The following is a 20,414-nucleotide window of genomic DNA, read 5'->3' on the forward strand; positions in this document are numbered from 1 at the left end:
GGAGCTGGGAGGGGGAGAGGGAGGGAGCAGGCAGGTCTGTGCTGGGGATCTCTGGTGCCTTGAGCAGGCAGCGAAGGCTAAGGTATTGTGAGTACCAGAAGTTGTTAGCATTAGATAGTTCTTTCAAGGGCGGTCCCACCAAAGGAATGCCAGCTCTCATCCTTATTTTCTTTCTTTTTTTTTTTCCCTCCTATTCCCACCCCCTTGTTTTTAGAGTTCTATCGGCTCTGGCTGGAAACTGCAATGTTTTTTGAGCTGCTGACTGCCCTATGTTTCTGTCCCTACTGTAACTTACTCAATATAGATGAATAGTTTGGGTCTTGGAGAAGTCTGTTTCTTCCCTTCCTGAGGAAAAGACCTTCAAAGCGTGAACTATCTTTGTGTCCTATCTGCTGCCACGTAGTTCCTTTCCTTTGGAGTTCAATAACCATGGGGCCATCGAAAAGAGAAGAGAAAGAGCAGAGCATAATCCTGATCAGTGATGATGAAGCTGAGAGCACGCTTGGGAATTCAGTTCTGTTAGTAGACCCATTGGGTAAGTACTGTGCTGCTGTTGTCAATTAAGTTCTGTAAAGAACTTTTGAAATAAACTGAAGTAAAATATTGTGTGATATGCTTGAAATGTGTCTTTCTGCTGCTAGGAAAACTAACTACTTCAAAAATAAATAAAACCAGGAGGAACTGCCATTATTTCATGATGTTTGGGATTTCTTTGATGGCACTAGTTACTTTAAAGACTACTGCTGTGTGGTTTCAAAATATTACAAACCTAGCTGAGACTAGGCCTTTTCAATGTCGGCTGGATTCTTTTTGGTTAAGTTAACTCTGTTTTGATAGTGTGTGGAAGTTTTTTTGTCCTGGGCCAGTGTACCATTCTTATTGGCACCATGTGAAATCTTGTGAGAATTAGTGCCTTATAGTGTTTTTAAGAAATAAATGTCAATAGCTGGTTGAATTTGTAATGAAGTTGTAGTTACCTTTATACTGATTTACACTGCATATTCTCTTTTCTACAGAGAATTCCGCCCTGGAAGAGGAGAAATCTGAAGAAGTTGTGGATGAGGAATGCGAACTAATGGTTACTTTCTGTAAACAAGCTAAAGTGATGCCTCATGCAAGATACGACTGTACAATACACCCGTTTGAGTATGTTCAGTGATGTGGAAATTAATAGCGGGGGTTCATTTTCCACATTTAGTCCATCTTGTCAAGTAACCTTGTTAGCTTTTTAACACCTGAAGGCAGAAGTAGAGTTGGAGAAGCATGTAACTTGTTTCATAAATAACATTCTGTTTTTCAACTCTGTAGGCGAATGGAATGTGATACGTGCTCACCCCTTGGGAAAAATGCTGATATTTGTAATCAGTGCTACTGCTACATTTGTGATAAGCTAGCTTCTGAGGTAAGAAGAGCCATAATCAAGAAAAGCATAACTTTGAGTAACCTAAATTACTCAACAGTCTTCTTAAAAGAAATCACTCTTTAAGAAACACTAAAAGAATAAATGATACATGAAATCTCATTATTTTAACTATTCCTCTTCTAAATGAGGAGAGGTATCTGTTACTTCACAATGCTACTAAAAATGCAGTCGCTGTCTGGGTTTATTTCTAGTAGTCCAGCCAGTTGTTGGATTAGACATTCACTTGGTTTAAGCAAATGTAGCTCCTGTTTGTCTTAGGCACACAATGTATTTCACAGAATCAGATTACGTAATTAGACTGTTTCTCACTGCACTAGACAAATGTCAAACTTCTAGTTTTTCCTATTCTAAAGAGCAGGTGGGGAGTTGTTGGGCATGTGGAGTTTGTTTGGGTTTTTCTTAGAATTCAGAAAACTTTGAACTGTGAACAAAGTTGGGGTGAACATGCAAAGACAGTGCCCTGTTACTAATTTACAATGGGGAGGGTGCCAGCCCAAAGTGTCTCTATAAGGTATTCAGGAATGAGGGTAAATTACTGTGGGTTTGGGGGTTTTTTTCTTCTTTTTAAGACATAGTATTGAGGTATTGCCATATTGGCCTCTTGCCCTGACTGTCAGAATACTTCATTGTGGCTTTGTCTAGCTGCGTAAAGGACGAAATGAATTGTAGTCTTCCTGTCAGAAAGATGAACCAACTTTTAATTTGCTCAACTGGAGAGAAAAAAAAAAAGCACTTACCTTGCTTTTCATGTTTTATGAAATAGTGCCAGAATTGGACAACCCCTTCCCTCTGTCACTGCAATGCACACAACAAAAGCAAGTTCTGGAAGGACCAGCGTGACTTTGCCTTGGCTGGTGTTCTTGTAATGTTCAATTTGGACCTCACAGATATAGATGCAGACCTTCGGCATGGTGGTAAGCGTTATGCTCTCATACTATCCCGAGAGATCTGTGGCTGCTTAGTCTGTGACTTGTTGGACATCTTGTCTGGTCTACAACTCTTCTTGCAAAGGCTTGGTGAATTTTTCAGGTAGCAGCTTACTGTTGCTACTCTCTTTCTGGGCCATACTCAGATCAGACACAGGTCTGCAGACGTCCCAGCTTATGTGCTTTCCTCCCTCTGGAAGAAGCAACAAAGTTTTCCTGGCCAAAAAGATAGGGTGCAAGTAACTTGCTAAATATTTTACATGGCGTACTTATGATTGTCTTTCTGTTTCTTTTGGCTTTGAAAAAATAATAAAAAAATGCACTAATGGTTTCACATCTGTCTGCTCTCTTAGGAAGTCTTCTAATAAAATTTATCCAGGAGCTTTCTGTGGAATATAATAAATATCTGGTTGGAGAAAGAATGCCTCCCACACAACATGAATGCTTTTGCCTCCCAAAATTGCCTCCTGGGCAATGCAATATCTGCAGATCACGCAACATGGAGATTGTATACAAGTAAGCAGCAACAGAACTTAGCTACTAGCAGTACAAACTGGTCAGCGCAGGTTTGATTTCCTTTAGTCAAGTGATAATCAGAATCATGGCACCTGATATAGCAGAAACATAGTTGAGAGAATTTACTTGGCCAGTGAGCTATAACCTGGGAAAGCATGAAATTGAAGCCTGTATTTTTACTAATTTGTTTTTTAGAATGGGGTTCAGCTTTTACTTGATGGTATGTGCCTTTGAAATGCTTAAAGTAATGGTTGTGCAAACACCTTTTCACTATGTTATAGATGCTTTTCAAGGAAAGGCAAGTCAATTTGCTCTCAAACTGTAGAATGGTCATAATTGCCATTTGTTTATGAAGTACATCATTGCAGACACTTTATCTTATAGATTACTTAACTTTCTTAGGTATTCTGGAGTTTTTGCGCTGGTAACAAGATTTTTAAATCAGGCAGAAAGAGAGAGTCCTAAAGCTGCTGCTGTCATGTTTCTGGGAGCAGCTAAAGAGATAGCACTCCATAAAGACCCTGCTTTGTAAGTATCCAGTTCCACATCTAGTGTATGATCTTTGTTTGCTTCTGAAAAGGGGGAGGCTAAGTGAGAGAGTTCTGCTTTTCCATTTATTAAGGGTAAGGACAGTGTAAAGATCACAGCCTTGGCTGCAGCACTGAGAGAGAAAAATGAGTACACCAGAGGGAGAAATGAGATTGGTTACGGGGAGGGATTTGGGGGAAAAGAGAACGTTAAAGGTTGGATGTGAGAGGAAGCAGTTAAGTGGGATTGAGTCATGAGGGGGGAGATGATCTCCAACACGAGGAAGGTATTTGAGATGGGAACTGGGAGGAGAGAGGGTGAGAGATAGCAGATGATGGCAGGTGGAGTTAATTCCCCAGGAGAAGGTACAGGGACAGGGGAGCTTTCCTGAGTGGAGAGTGCACAAGTTGCATTGTGTGAAGAAACATCTGCTTCTGACCTGGAAGGAAGGGAGGATGTGATGTTCCTTGGGTAATAAGTTTTAGATGCCTCCCATAAGTCTAGAGGCTGACCTGTCAGCTGGGAGGACTGCATAATAAATAAATAAAAACAGACTTTAAATACTTTAGTCTTTACTACTTGTGCTGGTTACTTTCTTGTTTATATCACGGCTGTTTCATGCTTGATTACTGTCTAGCCTGAGCAAGGTCCCAGAGCTTTGGTTTGCAAAACCTAAATATTTTGGGGCTTAAATTCAAGGCTTTTTATAAAGGAGAAGTAAACATGGTCTGGGTTGGTTCAACAGGCCAGAAACAGCAGCTCCTCTGCAATTCTTTCTGAGGAACTGTCAAGGTTTGCAAGGAGCAGGCTGGATACGTTATTTGGGTAGGTCTCTCTTTGTACGCTTATTATGAGTCCTGCAGCATTCACTGTAGTTACACGGGATGTGGTTTGGCCCTCTCATGGGATGATGATATACAGCCCTTCAGGGGCCCTGTAAAAGCAAAGATGTGCCCACAAAGGTCCAATATAGCAGGTTAGAAGATTTGGTACTGCTTTATGCTGCTTGGGTCAGGGGTGGGTTAGGTACTGCTGTAAAACAGTGTTAATTCTAGAATGTTTTTTACGCTTTGAGCACTTGTTTTTTCTGTTTGGAATAGTTTTTATTAGCATGATAGCTCCCAATGCTTCTTAAGAAAAAAATGTTTTCTTAAACAGTTGAGTATAGAGAAAAAGAAAAGGCAGGAAAACAAGCCAAACATTAATTAGTGCTTTTTTCTTCCTCTCTTAGAAGCTGGCAGAACCTTGGTCATACTGCTTCATTAAAGATTGCTGTCCCTTGTCTGTTGCAAAGGTAAGACTTATCACATGACGAGATGGCAATGGGATGGTTGCTGGCTGCAAACTTTCTGCTGGCATTTAAAATGCATTTCAAATTACTTTTATTCAAAGGCATAAAGAAAAAATAGTGAATGCTTTAGCTCTTAAAAGCCAAAAGTATACTTGCACAGATATATAATCTTACAGTTCTGTAGCATCAGGAACTCCTTATAAGGGAACATAGCCTCCACTGTACTGTCTTAGGCATTGTTTGAGCAGAGCAAGAATAGCCTGCTGCTGCCTGTGTGTAGACTATAGATGGGTAGTGACAGGCAGAAGAATATAAACAAGAGCATGCACTGGTCAGCATAATGAGCAGGGACTTCAGCGTGCTATCAGGTTCTGCAGTTGTACACTACAAATTGGGATTTTTAGAAGCTCTGTTTAATATTAGTCCCTTTCTGCGAAGGACAAGTACAATACCTGCCTTATTTAGAGCCAAATAAACATTGAAAACCTTCTTGGTTGCCTCAAAGGAGAATAACTCAATAGGGAACTCTAAACTAAGAAGATGGATTACTTTTTGACTGTAGTCTAGGAATGTTCTGTAAGGCCAGACCAGAAGGTGGTGTCAGGTAGCTACTTGTGGTTATTAAGCCAAAGAGTAAATAGTGTCTGTTAAAAGATCAAAACAGCAGTCTTGTAGTACTCCACTGGGATGGAGTAGTCAGGGATGTAACATAGTAAAGTTCCCCCAGAGGCTGATGAATGAGGACATCTAGCTCACTTGGCTTAATTCATTTCTCATTTTAGCTTTATATTTCACCTTTAACCTGAAATTCACTTGCAACAGAAGGTTAATGAATTAAGAATTAACTTTTTTCAGGAGCACTCAAACACAATTATATATTCTCACCTCTTATTTGAAACTAATGACAGGTATAACCTAAATCCTGTATCAGTTTTCATTTTAAATTACTATTCTTGAATTTTTTAATTTCTTACTTTAAAAGAACAGGAAGAGGAATTTTTTTGCCTCCTTCCCCCAAATTTTAAAAGAGTAAACTCTTCTTTGTGTCAGTGTGTTATCTCCAGTTTTCAGTTAAGACAAATAAGGTTTCACTAGCTGTGAAGCTGCCAGGAGCTCAGGTTGATCAGGTTGCCTATCGGGTTCATCATATGTTGCTGCAGTGTTTCTCACCTACACTCACTGGGGAGCTTTGTTTTAAAACTTAAGACCACAGAACCTTGGTTTCACTGGTGTTTAAAAATAATAATAAAAGAGCAATACCATTACTCATGACAAATCTTAAAACACAAATCTAAATATAGATCCAAACTGTCTGATGCTTAACAAAAAAAACCTACCATAGTTTCCCATAGGATTAAAAAAAAACCCACAACTTAATAGTAATTCATCCAATTTTAAGAGGTTTTGATTTTTCTTTTTTTTTTTCTTTTTAAAACATAGGATCACAACACAACTTCAGAGGATGCTGGTGTTGTGTGACTTTCCAAAAAATTTATATGAAAAGTTTGTTAATTTTTTTCAGTCCATCTCACTTCCATGTCACTGTTTTGGCTTCTCAAATAGGTATGTTCTTTGTTTTTTGTTTACAGAATATATTTTTATATAGTCGCCTGATGTGCAAAACAGCTATATAGAATAGTTCTTTCACTGATAGTGTTAGGTGTGAGCATTTTATAGGAAGATTTCAGTATTAGCTGCTTTGTATTTGTCCTGTCCTTTCAGGAGAAGTTGTTGTTTGATGTTATGGCTAAGTTGTTGTCTAATGCTATAGCTAAGTTGTTGTCCATATAGCTTTTTTCTTTCTTTTTTTTTTTCCTTTTTTTTCCCCCCCAGAAGTGAGCTGTAAACCTCAAAATGTTTTATTGGTAAATCTTCATCTTTCTTAAGGGAAATAAATTGTGGTGTACAAACAAAACATGGTTAAAAATTACTTTATTTTTGTACTTCCAGCTTGAATGTTGTGCCATGGGACCATGTATTACTGACCACAGTTTTAAAAGGCCAGAATGTCACTGGTCAAAGAACACAGAAAGGAAGAAAAGTATTTCTGTGGGAAACACTCCCTGTTATAGAGGCTCGAGTGGAGAAACTGGTAGATAAAAAGAAGTAAGATCGGTTTGGTCTTGGTTTGGATTTTTCATTTTATGAAGTCAACTTTTACATTTTGCATGGTATTGACTGCAGTATAGTGTTTTCCATCTATCTGCAGGAGCTTTGTATAATGGGGAAACATACAAAACAAAGACACATTTGAAGCTGTTCATGCCCATTACTACTTTATCAACAAGGCCAGCAGCTTTTTGAAGTTTTTCAAAGGAATCGAGCCCTTTGAACACTTCAGGACCAGAGAAGAGTGTTGAAGTGGATAATTTTTGTTTCCATAAACCCAGTAGGTTTTAGATGTTGATGTTTAAAACAAATTCTGTTTGTCAAAGGCTGACTAGGTGGAAGACAGCAAAAAAGGTACATTCTGGTCTGTAGGTCTTCAGAAGTCTGTATTCAAAAGAATACAGTCCACTTAAAGAATTAAATTGAAAGGCAACCTGTTTTATTTTGCCAGAGTACAGAGAAAATCTGGGGATACCCTCTTGAAATTTATTTCCAATTGTCTCTTTCTGCCAGTTGTATTTTATTCTATTGTGCAATGTCTCTTATGTGGGAAGATCTACTGTTTTGCTTTATTAATTGTGGTAAATATTTGATTGACCTGTGTATAGCTTTGTACTTCCTTCCTCTGCCTGCTCACCTTCTTTTTTTCTCCCCAGCTATAAAGAAGTTGTTCGCTACCTGAGAGCTGTGAAATGCAATGATACCAAAGGGTAAATGGCTTTTTTTCCTTTTCTTTTTTTTTCCCCATTTGGTTCTTTGCCTTAAGATTTTGTCCCAGTCTGTGTTTCTTCAATGTGCAATAAACTGGCAGAATGAAAAGCAGTAGGATTTTGGCAGCTGTTTGTGAAGTGAAAGTAATGCTGCATTGCAATTAACTTCCACCTTACCAGATGTAACTTACTAGTGGTGAAGCATAATTAGATCTTTACATATGTATTGTAAACTTTCATGTTAATGAAAATCAAATATTCCTTTCTTCCTTCTTTCCAGGTTAAGAGACCTTCGAGATAAAATCCCATTCTACTTGTGTAAAACTGGAGACTTCCTCGATGCTGCGCATTCACTGTTGTTTCCCGTCAATAGCCTCGCCTGCTGTACTGCCTGCCGGATAACACCTTTTCAGTTTGAGGTCTACCTGAAGATGTTCAGGACAGGCAGTGTCCCCACTGCAAAGGATATGCTAGAGCCTGGGCCCTGGATTACAGTTGGCAAGTGTGATTTCTTGCTTACATGTGTTTAGAACCTGCTTAATTACAGCTTTTACTTTTTCATTAAATCTAGTAACACTCTGAGGGACTCTGAACCCAACTATAAATTGTCCAGACTAAAGCATGGTACATAACATTAAGCAGGAAGAATGTCTTTGTATTTGAGCATGAATTTGTTTAGTACACTTCCCACAAAACGCTAGTTTTGTCAGCTGTGAAGTTGTTTTGCTGAAAGCAACCTATTAAGAGAAAATACAAAGCTCTCTATTACATCACGGTATTACCAATGGCAGTGTGTAACTTAGCATTATGGTATGTCTCAGCCTTGACCTTGAGAATAAAAGCTTCCTGATCGAAAGGGTTTCACGATCTGTGTATTACATTCTGTCATTAGTTCAGCCACTGATTACTGTGATCGTCTGTCTTGGTGTGTGCTGCTTGTCCAGGTGTATTCTGAAATGAAAGATTTACTTTGGAGATGTTCAACTACTAGTAGAATTCTTAGAGGTACGAGATATTGACACTGTGTATCGCGCTGTACTGTGGTGTGATGTACCTAATGAAGACTTCATTGTGGATCACCTGCTGTGGTGGCTTAGACTAAATTGTATTCAGTTCTTTGCAGCTTTCTAGGATAGCATTTTACAGTTGATGATGTTTTTCTATTCAGAACCTACAAAATACTATAAAATAGCTGTAGACACTTGTTTGTGTCTCTTATTAGGTTTCTGTAGAAACATATCTGTAACTAAGTTAACATCTTGTTTGTGTTCACACTATAGTTATTCAGGAAATATAAGATATGTTTTGGATTTTTTCTTCTTGCAGGGTCTCCCTTGAAAGATGGTGTTCTAGTTAAGCAGGCGCTCAAACTCCTTTACAACAATGTGTCACTATACAGGAATGTGAGTCTGTATTAAAACTGTGTTTCTGTGGCTCATCGAGTGTTTCTGTGTATTACCTGTTTTGTCCAGTTACTTCTCTAATGCAAGGATTTGCTATCAGAACCCTTTTCTCCTTGAATAGTTCACACCTCTGAGCAGATTTGACTTTGTAAAAGAAATGTTCTGCTATGTTTTCAGCCTAAATGCTGGAGTTCCCTCATCATGATCTTGGGTAGTAGCAATTTGCTGGAAAAAAGTGGGCACCTACATCCCCTATCCCTGAAAGAGCCACCGCTTGACTTCCAAAAGGTAACTGAAACAGTACTGTGAAATGGGAAAATCTGTCGTCTTGCTTTTATACAAGACTTTATTTGATGTGGGCATTGTCTCGTCCTTCTAAATACTAAGGGTAACTATGCAGTGCCTCATCAAATACTCTTGTGGTATGTGCCCAATATAACACTTTGCAGAATGTTGTGATTCAGGAGTGTTAAATGCAACAGTAAACAGATTAACTCTGCTTGCAGCTCGATGCCTGATACTGATTCTATAGCTTTTAATGTTGAGATGGATCAGATAACAAAATGGATAGGAAACCACTTTAAGAAAAATGTGTTCAGATAGTCCTAAAGAGTCAGTATCTGAGTATTTTCTTCACAAGAACAGAAATAGCTGTCTGCTAAGCGGAGTAGGCTAAAATGAAGATGTTATGCGATATGGTTTGGTTAGTGCTGTAGAGCCTCATCTTTCCTTGAGTATGATGTTGAACAGTCAACTTTCTCTGTAAAAATGCTGAAAAAAATAAGTGAAAGCACATCAAAGAACTGTCTTGGGCACTGATGTTTGTAGGGTATTTGGACATCCTTCCCCTTTACTTGTGATTCATTACTTCTGTTGCAGGGGGTGCTCGCTGCCAGTGGCGGCCTTTTGGAGGAACTGAAGTCAAAAATTAATGTATCTTTACCACCTGCTATTTTGTCTCCTCATGTAAGTGTGCACATGGCAATAATGAAATTTACCATTTGTGTAATTGTGCTTGAAGATACAGCAGTATTGAAAACAGTTGGATTATTATGAAAAGCTTTTAAGAGGGGGCTTGAAGATTTTGGGGGGGGAATTGGCATAAGAATTAGGACCGTCTAAAAGCTGGAGCAGATATTTGAAGGTAAGAAAACTATTAGGGTCTGTTCTGGTCTGACACCATCTCCAACCTAGGACAAGTCTGTCTTTATCACTGTCCAAATTTATGCATTTGTAAAGTGGGAGGGCTGGTAATAATTGATTCTGTCTTAACTTCTCACAGGGTGATCTTGTGTGGTTTGATTCAAATGGGAGACTATCCTTTGAGACTTGACAGTAGCCCAGAATTTCTAAACTTGTTTTGAATGATGGTTTCAAGTATAGTGAAACATGTTTAAAGATGGCTTGAGATATATTCTATATTAAATACAGTCAATACATCTAAGGAGCTATCTTATTCTTTTTTACTTCTTTTGAGGAAACTTAGCTTGCCAGAATTTTTTTTTCCCTTGAATTCTACTTCTGCTTCTGTGATGGTGTGAGACTTCATGTTTCTGTGAGAACTTCGAGAGCACCAAGTAAAACATGCTATATAAATAGAAGTACCCGTTCTATTCCCCCTTCTTTTGGTCTTCATAAGATTCTTGTGGATGTCATGTTTGACATCCAACCTGTCTGATTGGAATGGTAGTTAGCTTAGTGCTGATTTGACTGGATGTGATATACAAGTAGTGGGAAAGTGAGCTTTTAAATATATGTCTTCTTGTTGTTATCTTTTTCTGTAGTTGCACCATGAGGCTTGTCTTATTCTCGCAGTGCAAGCAGTACAACAGATGCTTTTTTGTGATCTTCCATACTTGACTTCCTTCTTAGAGATAGCCCTGGCTTTTGGGGTGAGTCCTAGATATTGATTTCTGTTGTAAGAGATTAAAGCAAATGATATTTAAAATCTGTGTAACACCAACTTAGAGATTTTAGACACATTTAATTTGGTTTTGTTCCCCTTTAGCTTTGGTGACCTCTAATTTATTCTGGTTTTTGAGAAATGATTGGCAATTAGGTTAAATCACTGATCTTATTTTGTCTTTTCCTAGAATAACTTTTGGGCTCTGAGGCTGTTACTGGACCATCTTTCCTACGAAGAACATGTTCTCCATGGCACTGTCAACCTGATTTTAAGAGATCTAAATCGTCAGAAAGCAACAATGCTAAAACTGTGAGTAAACACTTGCTCCCTGAAGTGTGTCTGCTCATGGCGACAGGAAGAGCAGTCCTGCAGCAGTAACGTTTAGCAGAGATGTAATCCTCAACTCTCTGAAACTAGGCAGCCCTGTGCTTTGGTTAAGTCAAGAATGCAAATAAGATGCTAGGAATCAATAGGAAAGTTGTCTCTGAACAGCTGTGTTCTGTTTCCTGGTTTTGTATTGCTTAGGTGGCAAAACCTTGGTCCCCAGTATGTGGGTGAATTCCTTTGCCTGTTCCTGACTTGCAGACATAAGAAGATGCAATCCATTGGCCTGTTCACTCTGAATATTATTACAGAGAACCTGCATATGTAAGTGTGTATCTTCATCATAGCCGAAGAGAAAATCATTATGTGTTGCAACACTGATGGTAGTTTTCTCCTAATTAACAGTCTCAACTCACAATTCATTCTTGTTTTTTATTCTTCCCTCTTATTAGCAGTGGTAAAGATACTGAACATGATGGTTTAGGTAGACTTGAAATTGTTCTATGTTACCTGTTGCAACCAGACAGACTTCTCGCTTCCCAGTGCCCGGTGTTATGAAAAACATGTTATGTGCTCTTCGCAACCCTGACTAGTCATCATATGGTACAGTCTAGTTCTATCGCTTAAATATCTTTATCATCAACAACCACCAAAACACCTTAATTAGGACTTACAGCAAAGTAGTTACTGGACTCTAAGGAAGCATAATACTGCATAAAACTTTATTTAGGGAAAATAGCTGAAAGTAGCTCAATGTGTATTATTGTGTATCTGCAAGAATACAATGGGTGTACAGATGTCAACGTTTCTTTTAAACTCGTAAGAAATGTAAGGAATACTTCACGTGGTGGTGAGGGAGTAAGTAGATCCCCACCAAAAACTAAAGATTCAGGAACATATGTGCACTGCAATGCAAACTGAGGACAGCATTAGGTTTGTGCCTGCCGTTCTTATCGTCGTCTTAAAAGAAGAGAGACCCCTTGCTCCACAGCAGCACAAAGCTTCAGTGGGTGGGGAAAACAGAGTTCTGAAAAAGTCTGAGTTCTTTATTTAGATTACAAATTATAATAAAACACTGATGTGTCACTTTTGAAACCACTAGCTGTTTATAAGTATAATCCTTGCTCTCTTGTGTTATGCAGTGAAGCTTTAGAGGCTTTAGAGTGATGGACTGTAATGTATTGACATAATAGTTTTAAAATTAATCGACTCTGTGGTTGTATACCGGAAGGCAGAGTAATTGCCTGCTCTGGCACTTTTAATTCACACATAGCTGATGGCAGCAGAGTAGTGTTGAGAATTCACTTCTTAGTAACTGTCTTAAGTGGAAATCATGGACATGTAAGTTGACCACCTTTGTGAAATGCTTCTGTCTGATTCTTCTCTCCAGCCTTTGCTGTGTGTAGCTGAGAAAATAAAATACTGCATTTCAGCCAGTTATGCATGAGCTAAGGTGTATTTAACAAATTTGCAATTCCGTTGTCTTTTTTTTTTGTGTGTGAGGCTTTACAGTATGCTGTAGCAGTGACCCAGGAGAATCTGATGAAATCTTGTTTCTTATGGTCTGTCTTTGTCTTAATTATTTTACTGCACATCTGTTGCTGAAATCATCTCCATTTGGTAGTTAAAGTGAATTGTTGGATTAGCCTTCTTTTAAAGCTTTGAGTAATGCAAAACTCAGAGTGGCTGAGACTGGGGGCAGGTCTGTCCCTATGAGAAAATGGATTAAGAATCTCTATCTGTTTTTCAGGTGTCCATGGGCAAAGCATCTTTGCAACTTCTTTCACAATGCAGTGAGTATCTCTGTATTTTAGAATTTAACAACAAAGCATATCAATGAACACTATATTACTTATCAAATAGGTATTTAAATCTATCATTTGATATATCACGTATCAAATATATGTCAGTGTCATTTATTATAAAATTATTATAAAAATCACTGAAGTATACCAACTAATTTTTTTTTCTTTGCCCAGGGATTAAGGCACCTGCCCCTTGGCACTGCAGCTCATCATGAAGTCTCGAAGTTCATAAACATTTTTGAAAAACTGTAATTTGGCAAAATCTTCAGGAATATTTTCCAATTTGTCTTAATCAGAGAAATCTCTTCCTGGAGTCCCCTGTGTTCTGCTTTGGTTGTCATCTCCAAAAACATTCAGCTAAAAACTGACTTCAGACAAATCCAGAAATGAGCTCCTAGGTTAAGATGGTGAACAGTGGCTGTATTTCAGCAGACGTGTTTGGGAAATTTCCTTTCTTGTAGGTCCCTGTATTAAGCAGTTTAATTTTAAAGAAGTGGCAGGTTTAAGTTTTTGGGTTTTTAAAGCCAGTATACAGAGAGATGCTGATGAGGAGGGTGGGAGTAATGAGGGGAGAGAAACACAGATGAAGTAGAAAGCACCACAAGTCTTTACTTCTGTTGTGTTGCACAGCTGTGCTGTGGGCAAGATGTCTGCAGCAGAACAACTGCTGAGAGCGCTAATGTTTTTTAAAAAAGGAAGAGTGCCTTTCCACAGGTGTACAACAGTATGCATTAAAATACTGTTTGCACACCCTCTTTTATTTAGTGTATAATTCTAAAAAGTAAACCACTCTTGAGGCTGAGGGACATTAACTGAAGCTTTCTTACTTGCTTCAAGAAACCAGATTCAGGAAGGCCTAATGCAGTAAATAGCTTGTTTTGTTTGTAAATAAAAAACTCTAGTTTTCAGGGTCTTCCAGTTGTGGGGCTTTGTTTTTATTTTCTGCAGTGGGTAACTGTTAGACTGGTGCTGATGGCTCTGGGTTTCTCAAATCCTTATTATAGTGGTAAGTTTCAGAGTTCACTTCTGAACTGTGGAGGTAGAAATAGAGAAATATTTCTAGCCTGGTTTATACTCTTTTTTTTTTTTTTTTTCCCCCACTACAATACCTGTCTGCATTGGTTTGGCAGTCAGGGGAAAAAGAATCTTAATATGTGAGGAACTGTATTTTGCACATTTAAGGCTTTCAGTGGCTTTTGCAGCTTTTGTTATCCTAAATAAGCTATGCTATTATTCAAGTTTTCTACAAAAGTGTACATGTATCTAAATCAATACAATGTTAAGTAAAACTCTGTAGAAATTCCGTTGTTATGTTGTCAGTTCTGTTTTGGTTTTTTTGTGGGGTTTTTGGTTTGGTGTGTCTGCGGGGTTTTTTTGGGTTGTGTGTTTTGTTTTGTTTTTTTTTTTAAGGGTTGCTGTACCTTTATCTCGTGCTGTCCAAGATCAGCCAGGACAAGCAGAGGTCAGCGAAGTCCCCTGATACTTGGGAATCTGGTTCTGCTGATTGTTGGCAGGGCTGGCCACATGGTGTCTTGTTCTGGTCTGTGCTCCTAAAGACGCACTGTGGTGTTTCATCCTGGTTTCCAAGAGAGGTGTTTCTTGCATGTTCCTAATATGATCTTTCTCACCTCATCTACCTGAGTAGTGGAAGGTCCCTGTTATGGCTGAGGGGGAGAAAAAAAGAGGGGGAAGGAAGCTGTGACCACTAATCTTCATAGGTGCTGTATCTGTGTTCTCTGCTTTGCCTTTTGTCAGAGCTTTCCTTTCTCAACCTGCAGTCTGGCCTGTGATGCTCTCTGGGTGCTCTCCCAGCAATGCAGAGAGGCTGGACAGCCGACTGCCCTGAAGGCTCCTGTTCTGAACTCTCCAAATTTTGTTAGTCCTTGGGCATACTAACAATAGGGTGTTACACTGTGCTTTGTCGCTTTGCTGTGGGTGTAAAATGACAACAGCAAAAGCAGCTGAGCCCTAATATCCAACTGAACTTGGGCTGGGCGTAGACTTCGATGTCACCCTGTTCGCTGCCCTGTGCAGGACCTGGCACAGGAGGGAGAGGGAACAGGTGAGGGCAGGTTACCCCTTCGAGCCTGGATTTACCATCACAAGGAAAGGCTAGGAACTGCTTATTTACTGTAAGTAAATAGCATATCTATTCATTATTTATCTGCTTCTGAATTTTAATGAATTATAGCAGCCCTTATAGTGAGCATTATACTATAGATAATGATATAATCTTTTATGTATGAGAAAAAGACTTTCTCTGAAGATCTGCACTTGTCTTTGGGCATGGGTTGGATAGACAGGTATAGTCATTACAGTCAACCACAGTGGAAAACATCTTCCTGGTACCCTGAGACTATGACTAGTATAACCCTAGAAGTAAACTGAAGGCTGATCTCGTCTGCTTTGCTCCAGGTATAATTGAGATGAACAGAGCTTATTAAAAATTGAAATGTGTAGTTTGGAGAGGAAAATGGGCACCTAGAGCTGTCTCATCCAAATACTGCATTTTAGCAAACAGAACTCTGCTGTTTTAGCAAGTGTGTGTGTACAGCTGACACTGCCAAACAATAAATAGAACATTTGCAAGTAAGTGTCTGCATCAAAAATAAAATTTCATCTGAAAATGGTGAAATTGTCTGACGTTCTTAAAATCTGGAATGGGACTGCTATCATCCAGCCCAGGAGTGTAATGTACCTTTGGGCCAAGGAGCTGCTGGGTTTTGGTCAGCTGTTCTGAGTGTGTGCATCACCATTGATTATGGATAGGGTTTCTGAAATACATTGCTAATAAACTAATTGTTTACAGGCCAGAGAGGGGGGAGTTTGTAAATGTTATATTGAGAACAAATAAACAACCCCCCAGCCAGTGCTGCCAGTAAATCTGTGTGGCTCTTCCAGCTCTGTTCAGGGGGAGAATGGTGATGCACATCCCAACAGGGTAAGCTTGGACAATGTGGCTGAGATTATTCGGATCCAGAACGGAGAACACGGAGTGGGCAGCTTTACCCTTCACCCCATGGGCAAGGGTGGATGTGTACGATACAACTGCCAGGGGCTGAGTTCACGGGCACGGTGCCAGCAGAGCCGGGGCCATCCCCAAACACGCTGCTTCTGCCTGCGTTCCGCTTCCCAACCTCGTCTGCTCAGCGGGCTGGGAGACCGCTGATACCGTTTCTACCAAGGACACTAATTAACCTGCTAAATGAGTTTATCCCTTCGGAGTGCGCACCAGAGAACTGAGTTATCTAAAATACCATCCCAAAGAGAGCCATAATTAGCAGCCGGTGCTGAGGGCAGACCCCATGCTTCCCAGGGACGGCTTTGCAAGGTGGTGGGGGCTGGCGGCTCGTCGCTGGTGCGGTCCCTCACCCCCAGCCAGCATCCCTGGGTCGTGCGCAGCGTAGCACCGGGCTGCATTTGTCATGTACGACATCCCCTTCCCAGCCCACGGGCCAGCTCCTGTCTGGGTAGTTCCTCTCCTCCTGCTCTCGGAATTACACCGGGACAGCAGTAAGGAGTGGGATGCAAGTCATTGCACAGCCACCATGGGACACAAAGGAGTGGCGCTCCTCCAGCTGCCTGCCAAACCAAAAATACTCAGTTTTAATAACTGGACTAAAAAAACAAAAAAAAAAAAAAAAAAACCCACCAGCTTGTTGCTGGCTGCCAGATTAACAGATGGCTACGATCATTAATATTGCAAAACTTCAGGAGTTCATAATTCTTTAATCTACAAAGCCGGTGGGGGTAGCTAATGCGGGCCCTGCAATCTGCCGTGCTGGGGGGCTGCCGCCCGCCCACCCACTGCGGCCGGGTCCGTCCCAGACCCCCCAAGGGTTGGGCAGACGTTGCCTTGGTCCTGCCTGGCCAAGACAAGGCTCCCTGCCTGCATCAGGGGAGCCCGCTGGCAGGCAGCTGCTGCCTGCAGGAGGGATGAGCGTGATGACCCCTCCGGACTTAGCGTTGGGGTTGACGGTGGCTCCCAAATTCACTGGACCCTGCCCTGCACCCGCGCAGCTCTGCCAGCCCCGCCACCGTCAGATTGCGGAAAATCCATGGAAATCCAATAACCCGTCCCCAGTGTCATTTTATCGTTAAACCCAAGCCTTTCCCATAATTGTTTGGAGGCAGCGCGCGGAGATTACGATTGATGTCAACAGCCAGATAATCTGCGGTTCAGTGTTTGGTATCGCTGACCTCGTTAATAGACGCCGGTGATGTTTGGAGCATGGGGAGCCTGCCCTGAGCTGCAGCCACCCCAAAGGAGCCCCGTGGCTGTTTGCAACAGAGAAAAACTCAGCATTGGTGTTGCAATTTAAAAAAAAAAAAAAATTTATGATTTCCTTTGGGTGAAAAAAAAAAAAAAAAATCCTCATGCTATGGCTTGCAGTGGGCTCAGGGTTTGGCCCCAACCAGCTCCATCGATCCCTGGCCAAGCCCCAGACTCCAGCATCCTCGCTCGGAGAAAGGCAGAGGGCCAGCGGCTCCATGAGGCTGCCAGGGAGAGTCTTATGGCCATCGATTGCCTGTGGAGGCTGAGGGCTGGGAGGGCAACCCGGCTTCATCCCGGCCCCCCACGTTTGCCACCCTCCTGCTCTCGGCTTCTGTGTCCGAGTTGGTGCTGCGGGGCATCGGCCTCCTGCTCGGTAGAAATGGCTCTGGCGGTTTAATGCTATAAAGGCTTCTGTCTACTGGAAGAGGCATCCTACGTATAGAAACGTATATATGTATTTATATATTATATGTGTATATGTGCATTACTTTTATGTATGTTATGTAATATATAGTATATAATATGTATAACAAATTACAAATACACCTATACATATGAATATATCTATTCAACCTCCATACATATGGGATATATATATATGCATACCTATGTGTGTGTGTATGTGTAAACATATATGTGTATATACACACACACTTTTTTTTAATGTGTGTATACTAGACATTAGTATACGTTTGTATAATTGGATGAATCTGGCCCAGGTGTGTTTTAGAGAGGACAAAGAGCCACCCGTACAGACAGGGGCCCTGGGTGTGAAGGAGGGGCTCTGGGGCAGGATTTGGGCAGTTTTTTCTTTGTGGAACCCTTGCTTTGCTTTTTTTTTAAATGCAAAGCTGCTGTCACCATAATTACCTGAAGGGTGTTTTTTTAATTGATTGCTTAATGAAGGGTAGGGGTGGGGTTTTTCTCACTTCTTTGTGTTTTTACTTTTGCATTAATTACACTGCCTTTAATCAGCTGACAACTGTTAGTGGGCTTTTTCCCCTCCCTATAAGAAGTCACACTTTTTTCTTTTTTTTTTTTTTTTTAAATGTTGTTGCACTTTTCCCCTTGTGCTGATCCTGCCCCTTCACCCACCGTATGGTTAGTCTCCAACTGCTTGCTTTTTGCATTTGTCTTTTTTTTCTTCTTCTTCTTTTTTTAACCAACCCCTCCCCAGGTGCCCCCCACCTCTCCCTATCCCCCCCAGCTCCGCCAGCATCAGAGAAGCGGGAGGAAACAAGAAATCTGGAGAAGCCATGGGGTGGCTGGCTTTGGCAGGGATGCAGGCAGGGATGCAGGCAGGGATGCAGGCAGGAGCAAGGGCCTCCCTGGGGGACCGCTGTGCCCCTCCACAGGTTACCCCCCCATTCCTTAGGGGCCCTTCTGTCCCTTAGGGCTATGGGGGAGGCTGGGGTAACCCCATTTCGGCAGCTCGGCCGCCGGGTACCAGGATGCTCCTTCCATCCTGGGCGCTCGCATTCAGCGGAGCCAAATCCCCCGGGAGCAGCGGGGGGAGGACGCTCCCATTATCCGGCTCCTGCCGTGTTGGAGGCAGCTGGACCAGCCGTGCATTAATAGATTACACAGAGGATTTGGGCTCGCCAACAGCGAGGGGAACGCTCGCAGGAGGCAACGCGGGCAAGGCCAGGGCGGCTTGCCGAGCCGGCGGGGACGGACGCGGCCCCCGCTAACACCTTTTCCGACCGAGGTAGGTGGAGGGTTCGGCCGCGGTGCTGGGATGCTGCTGGGATGGCTGGAGTGGGGATGAGGATGCTGGTCCCCATCTGCTTCCAGGAGAGCCGGACCGGAGCCCCGGGGGAGGCCGGATTGTGGGTGCAGGGGGGGGATGCTGGGCTCTGGGAGCTCACCCTCCTCCCATGCCCGGCTATTTTTCCGGGGGATGCTCTGCGGAGAAGCCAAGCTGGGGCAGCCCGTGGAGCTGCCAAGCTGTGCCGGTGCGTGGCTGGATTTCCTGGCCCCCCCCCAGCACACCCAGCCCCTGCTGGGGGCTGCAGCCTGGCCTGGGGTGCAGGATTGGGGCACATGGGCATCCCTGGGGTTCAGCCACCCCCAGGGTGCTGCCCTGTGCCTCTGCGTGGGTCTGGGGGTCACGGCCGGGCACAGGCAGGGGAAGGTCCCCTCATGCCACCGATTCTTGGGGTGGCACAGGGGAACCCAGGTGCTCGCAGAATGTCTCACGCCACTGTGGTCACAGCTTGTGCCCCATCAGCGGCCGTGCCTCAGTTTCCCCACTGTGCATGTCCCCACCGTTAGCCAGCAACCGGGGCCGCTGCTGGGCTGGGGGAAGGATGCGAGGGGGTACGTGGTGGTTTCACTTGCTCCCCGAATCAGAGGTGACCGTCCACGTGAGCCATTTCCAGGGCTGTCTATACAGCCATGTGGATGCCCAAAATCCCCCTTGGCCCCACTCGGGGCTGCAGCCAGGCAGGAGAAGGCCAGGCACCCCCCCCAATCCCCGAATAAATAGCCTTCAGTTGCTATTTATTTGCCGCTCTCCACCCCAAGCACTACTACCATCCAAATTGCAGTCAAATCTGGCTAGGTCCTTGGGTTTTGCATGCGCCCGCGGGCACGGCACGGCTACAGGAGGGCAGCGCCAGGCACCTGCCCCCATGCCCGCAGGTAGGTGCAGCCTTTGCCTGATGAGAAGAATCCCAAAAACTCCCGGAGCCATGGGCTGCTCCATCATGGGGTTGGAAACCACCCCCAGAGCATGGTGGCACGCTGTCCCCATCCTGGGGGACCCCGTCTTTGGGGGGGTGCAGAGCTGGGGGGGGGTGGTCCAGGGCAGGCTGCAGCCATGGGGTACGGCACCAACGTCCTCATTTTCAGCCCCCCAGAGCCCCCGGCTGCCGCCATGGATGAGTGGGACCTCCCGCAGTGGAAGAAGGAGGTGGAAAGCCTGAAGTACCAGCTGGCCTACAAGCGGGAGATGTCGTCCAAGACAATACCCGAGTAAGTGGGTGCCCACCCTCCCTCCCATCCCTGCACGCCCCCCGAGTAGCATCCAGCTCTTCTCCACCCCGTGGCCAGCACCGACATCCCCCTTGAAATCACCCCAGGCTCCCAAAACAAGGCAGGTTTAGAGATTTTTTCCCTTTATGGTTCTTCTAGCCCCCCAAGCCCCCCGTGCCCGTGCCTGCAAAGCCCCCCCGCTGCTCCTTTCCGCAAAGCCC

General features: G+C 42.9%; 2 protein-coding genes across 2 annotated transcripts in view; both read left to right on the plus strand.

The window, feature by feature from the left end:
• Positions 1–221: 221 nt before the first annotated feature.
• Positions 222–13,952, plus strand: LOC104833630. The gene is made up of 19 exons (XM_010570413.1): positions 222–535; positions 1,017–1,146; positions 1,309–1,402; positions 2,187–2,337; positions 2,703–2,865; positions 3,268–3,393; positions 4,625–4,687; positions 6,125–6,247; positions 6,635–6,790; positions 7,450–7,503; positions 7,784–8,001; positions 8,830–8,906; positions 9,084–9,194; positions 9,786–9,872; positions 10,691–10,798; positions 11,000–11,121; positions 11,338–11,460; positions 12,887–12,929; positions 13,116–13,952. The coding sequence occupies exons 1-19, from the start codon at positions 430–432 to the stop codon at positions 13,191–13,193; spliced, it is 2,133 nt and encodes a 710-aa protein (XP_010568715.1). The 5' UTR covers positions 222–429; the 3' UTR covers positions 13,194–13,952.
• Positions 13,953–20,095: 6,143 nt separating this feature from the next.
• GNG13 (guanine nucleotide binding protein (G protein), gamma 13) overlaps positions 20,096–20,414 on the plus strand; it is a 1,096-nt gene continuing 777 nt past the window's right edge. The window contains exon 1 of the mRNA XM_010570414.1: positions 20,096–20,193. Coding sequence (XP_010568716.1) covers positions 20,096–20,193 — 98 coding nt within the window. The remainder of the gene's footprint in view (positions 20,194–20,414) is intronic.

The sequence above is a fragment of the Haliaeetus leucocephalus genome, unplaced genomic scaffold, assembly GCF_000737465.1.
Source record: "Haliaeetus leucocephalus isolate CR32 unplaced genomic scaffold, Haliaeetus_leucocephalus-4.0 Scaffold295, whole genome shotgun sequence".
Classification (NCBI taxonomy): Eukaryota; Metazoa; Chordata; class Aves; order Accipitriformes; family Accipitridae; genus Haliaeetus; species Haliaeetus leucocephalus.

Bases quoted from the DNA above. Each gene is read 5' to 3' on its own strand.
- LOC104833630 (XM_010570413.1), top strand. From the start codon at position 430: ATGGGGCCATCGAAAAGAGAAGAGAAAGAGCAGAGCATAATCCTGATC. The intron at 6,791-7,449 runs GTAAGATCGGTT...TTTTCTCCCCAG, and splicing joins AAACTGGTAGATAAAAAGAA to CTATAAAGAAGTTGTTCGCT. The intron at 12,930-13,115 runs GTGAGTATCTCT...TTCTTTGCCCAG, and splicing joins GCAACTTCTTTCACAATGCA to GGATTAAGGCACCTGCCCCT.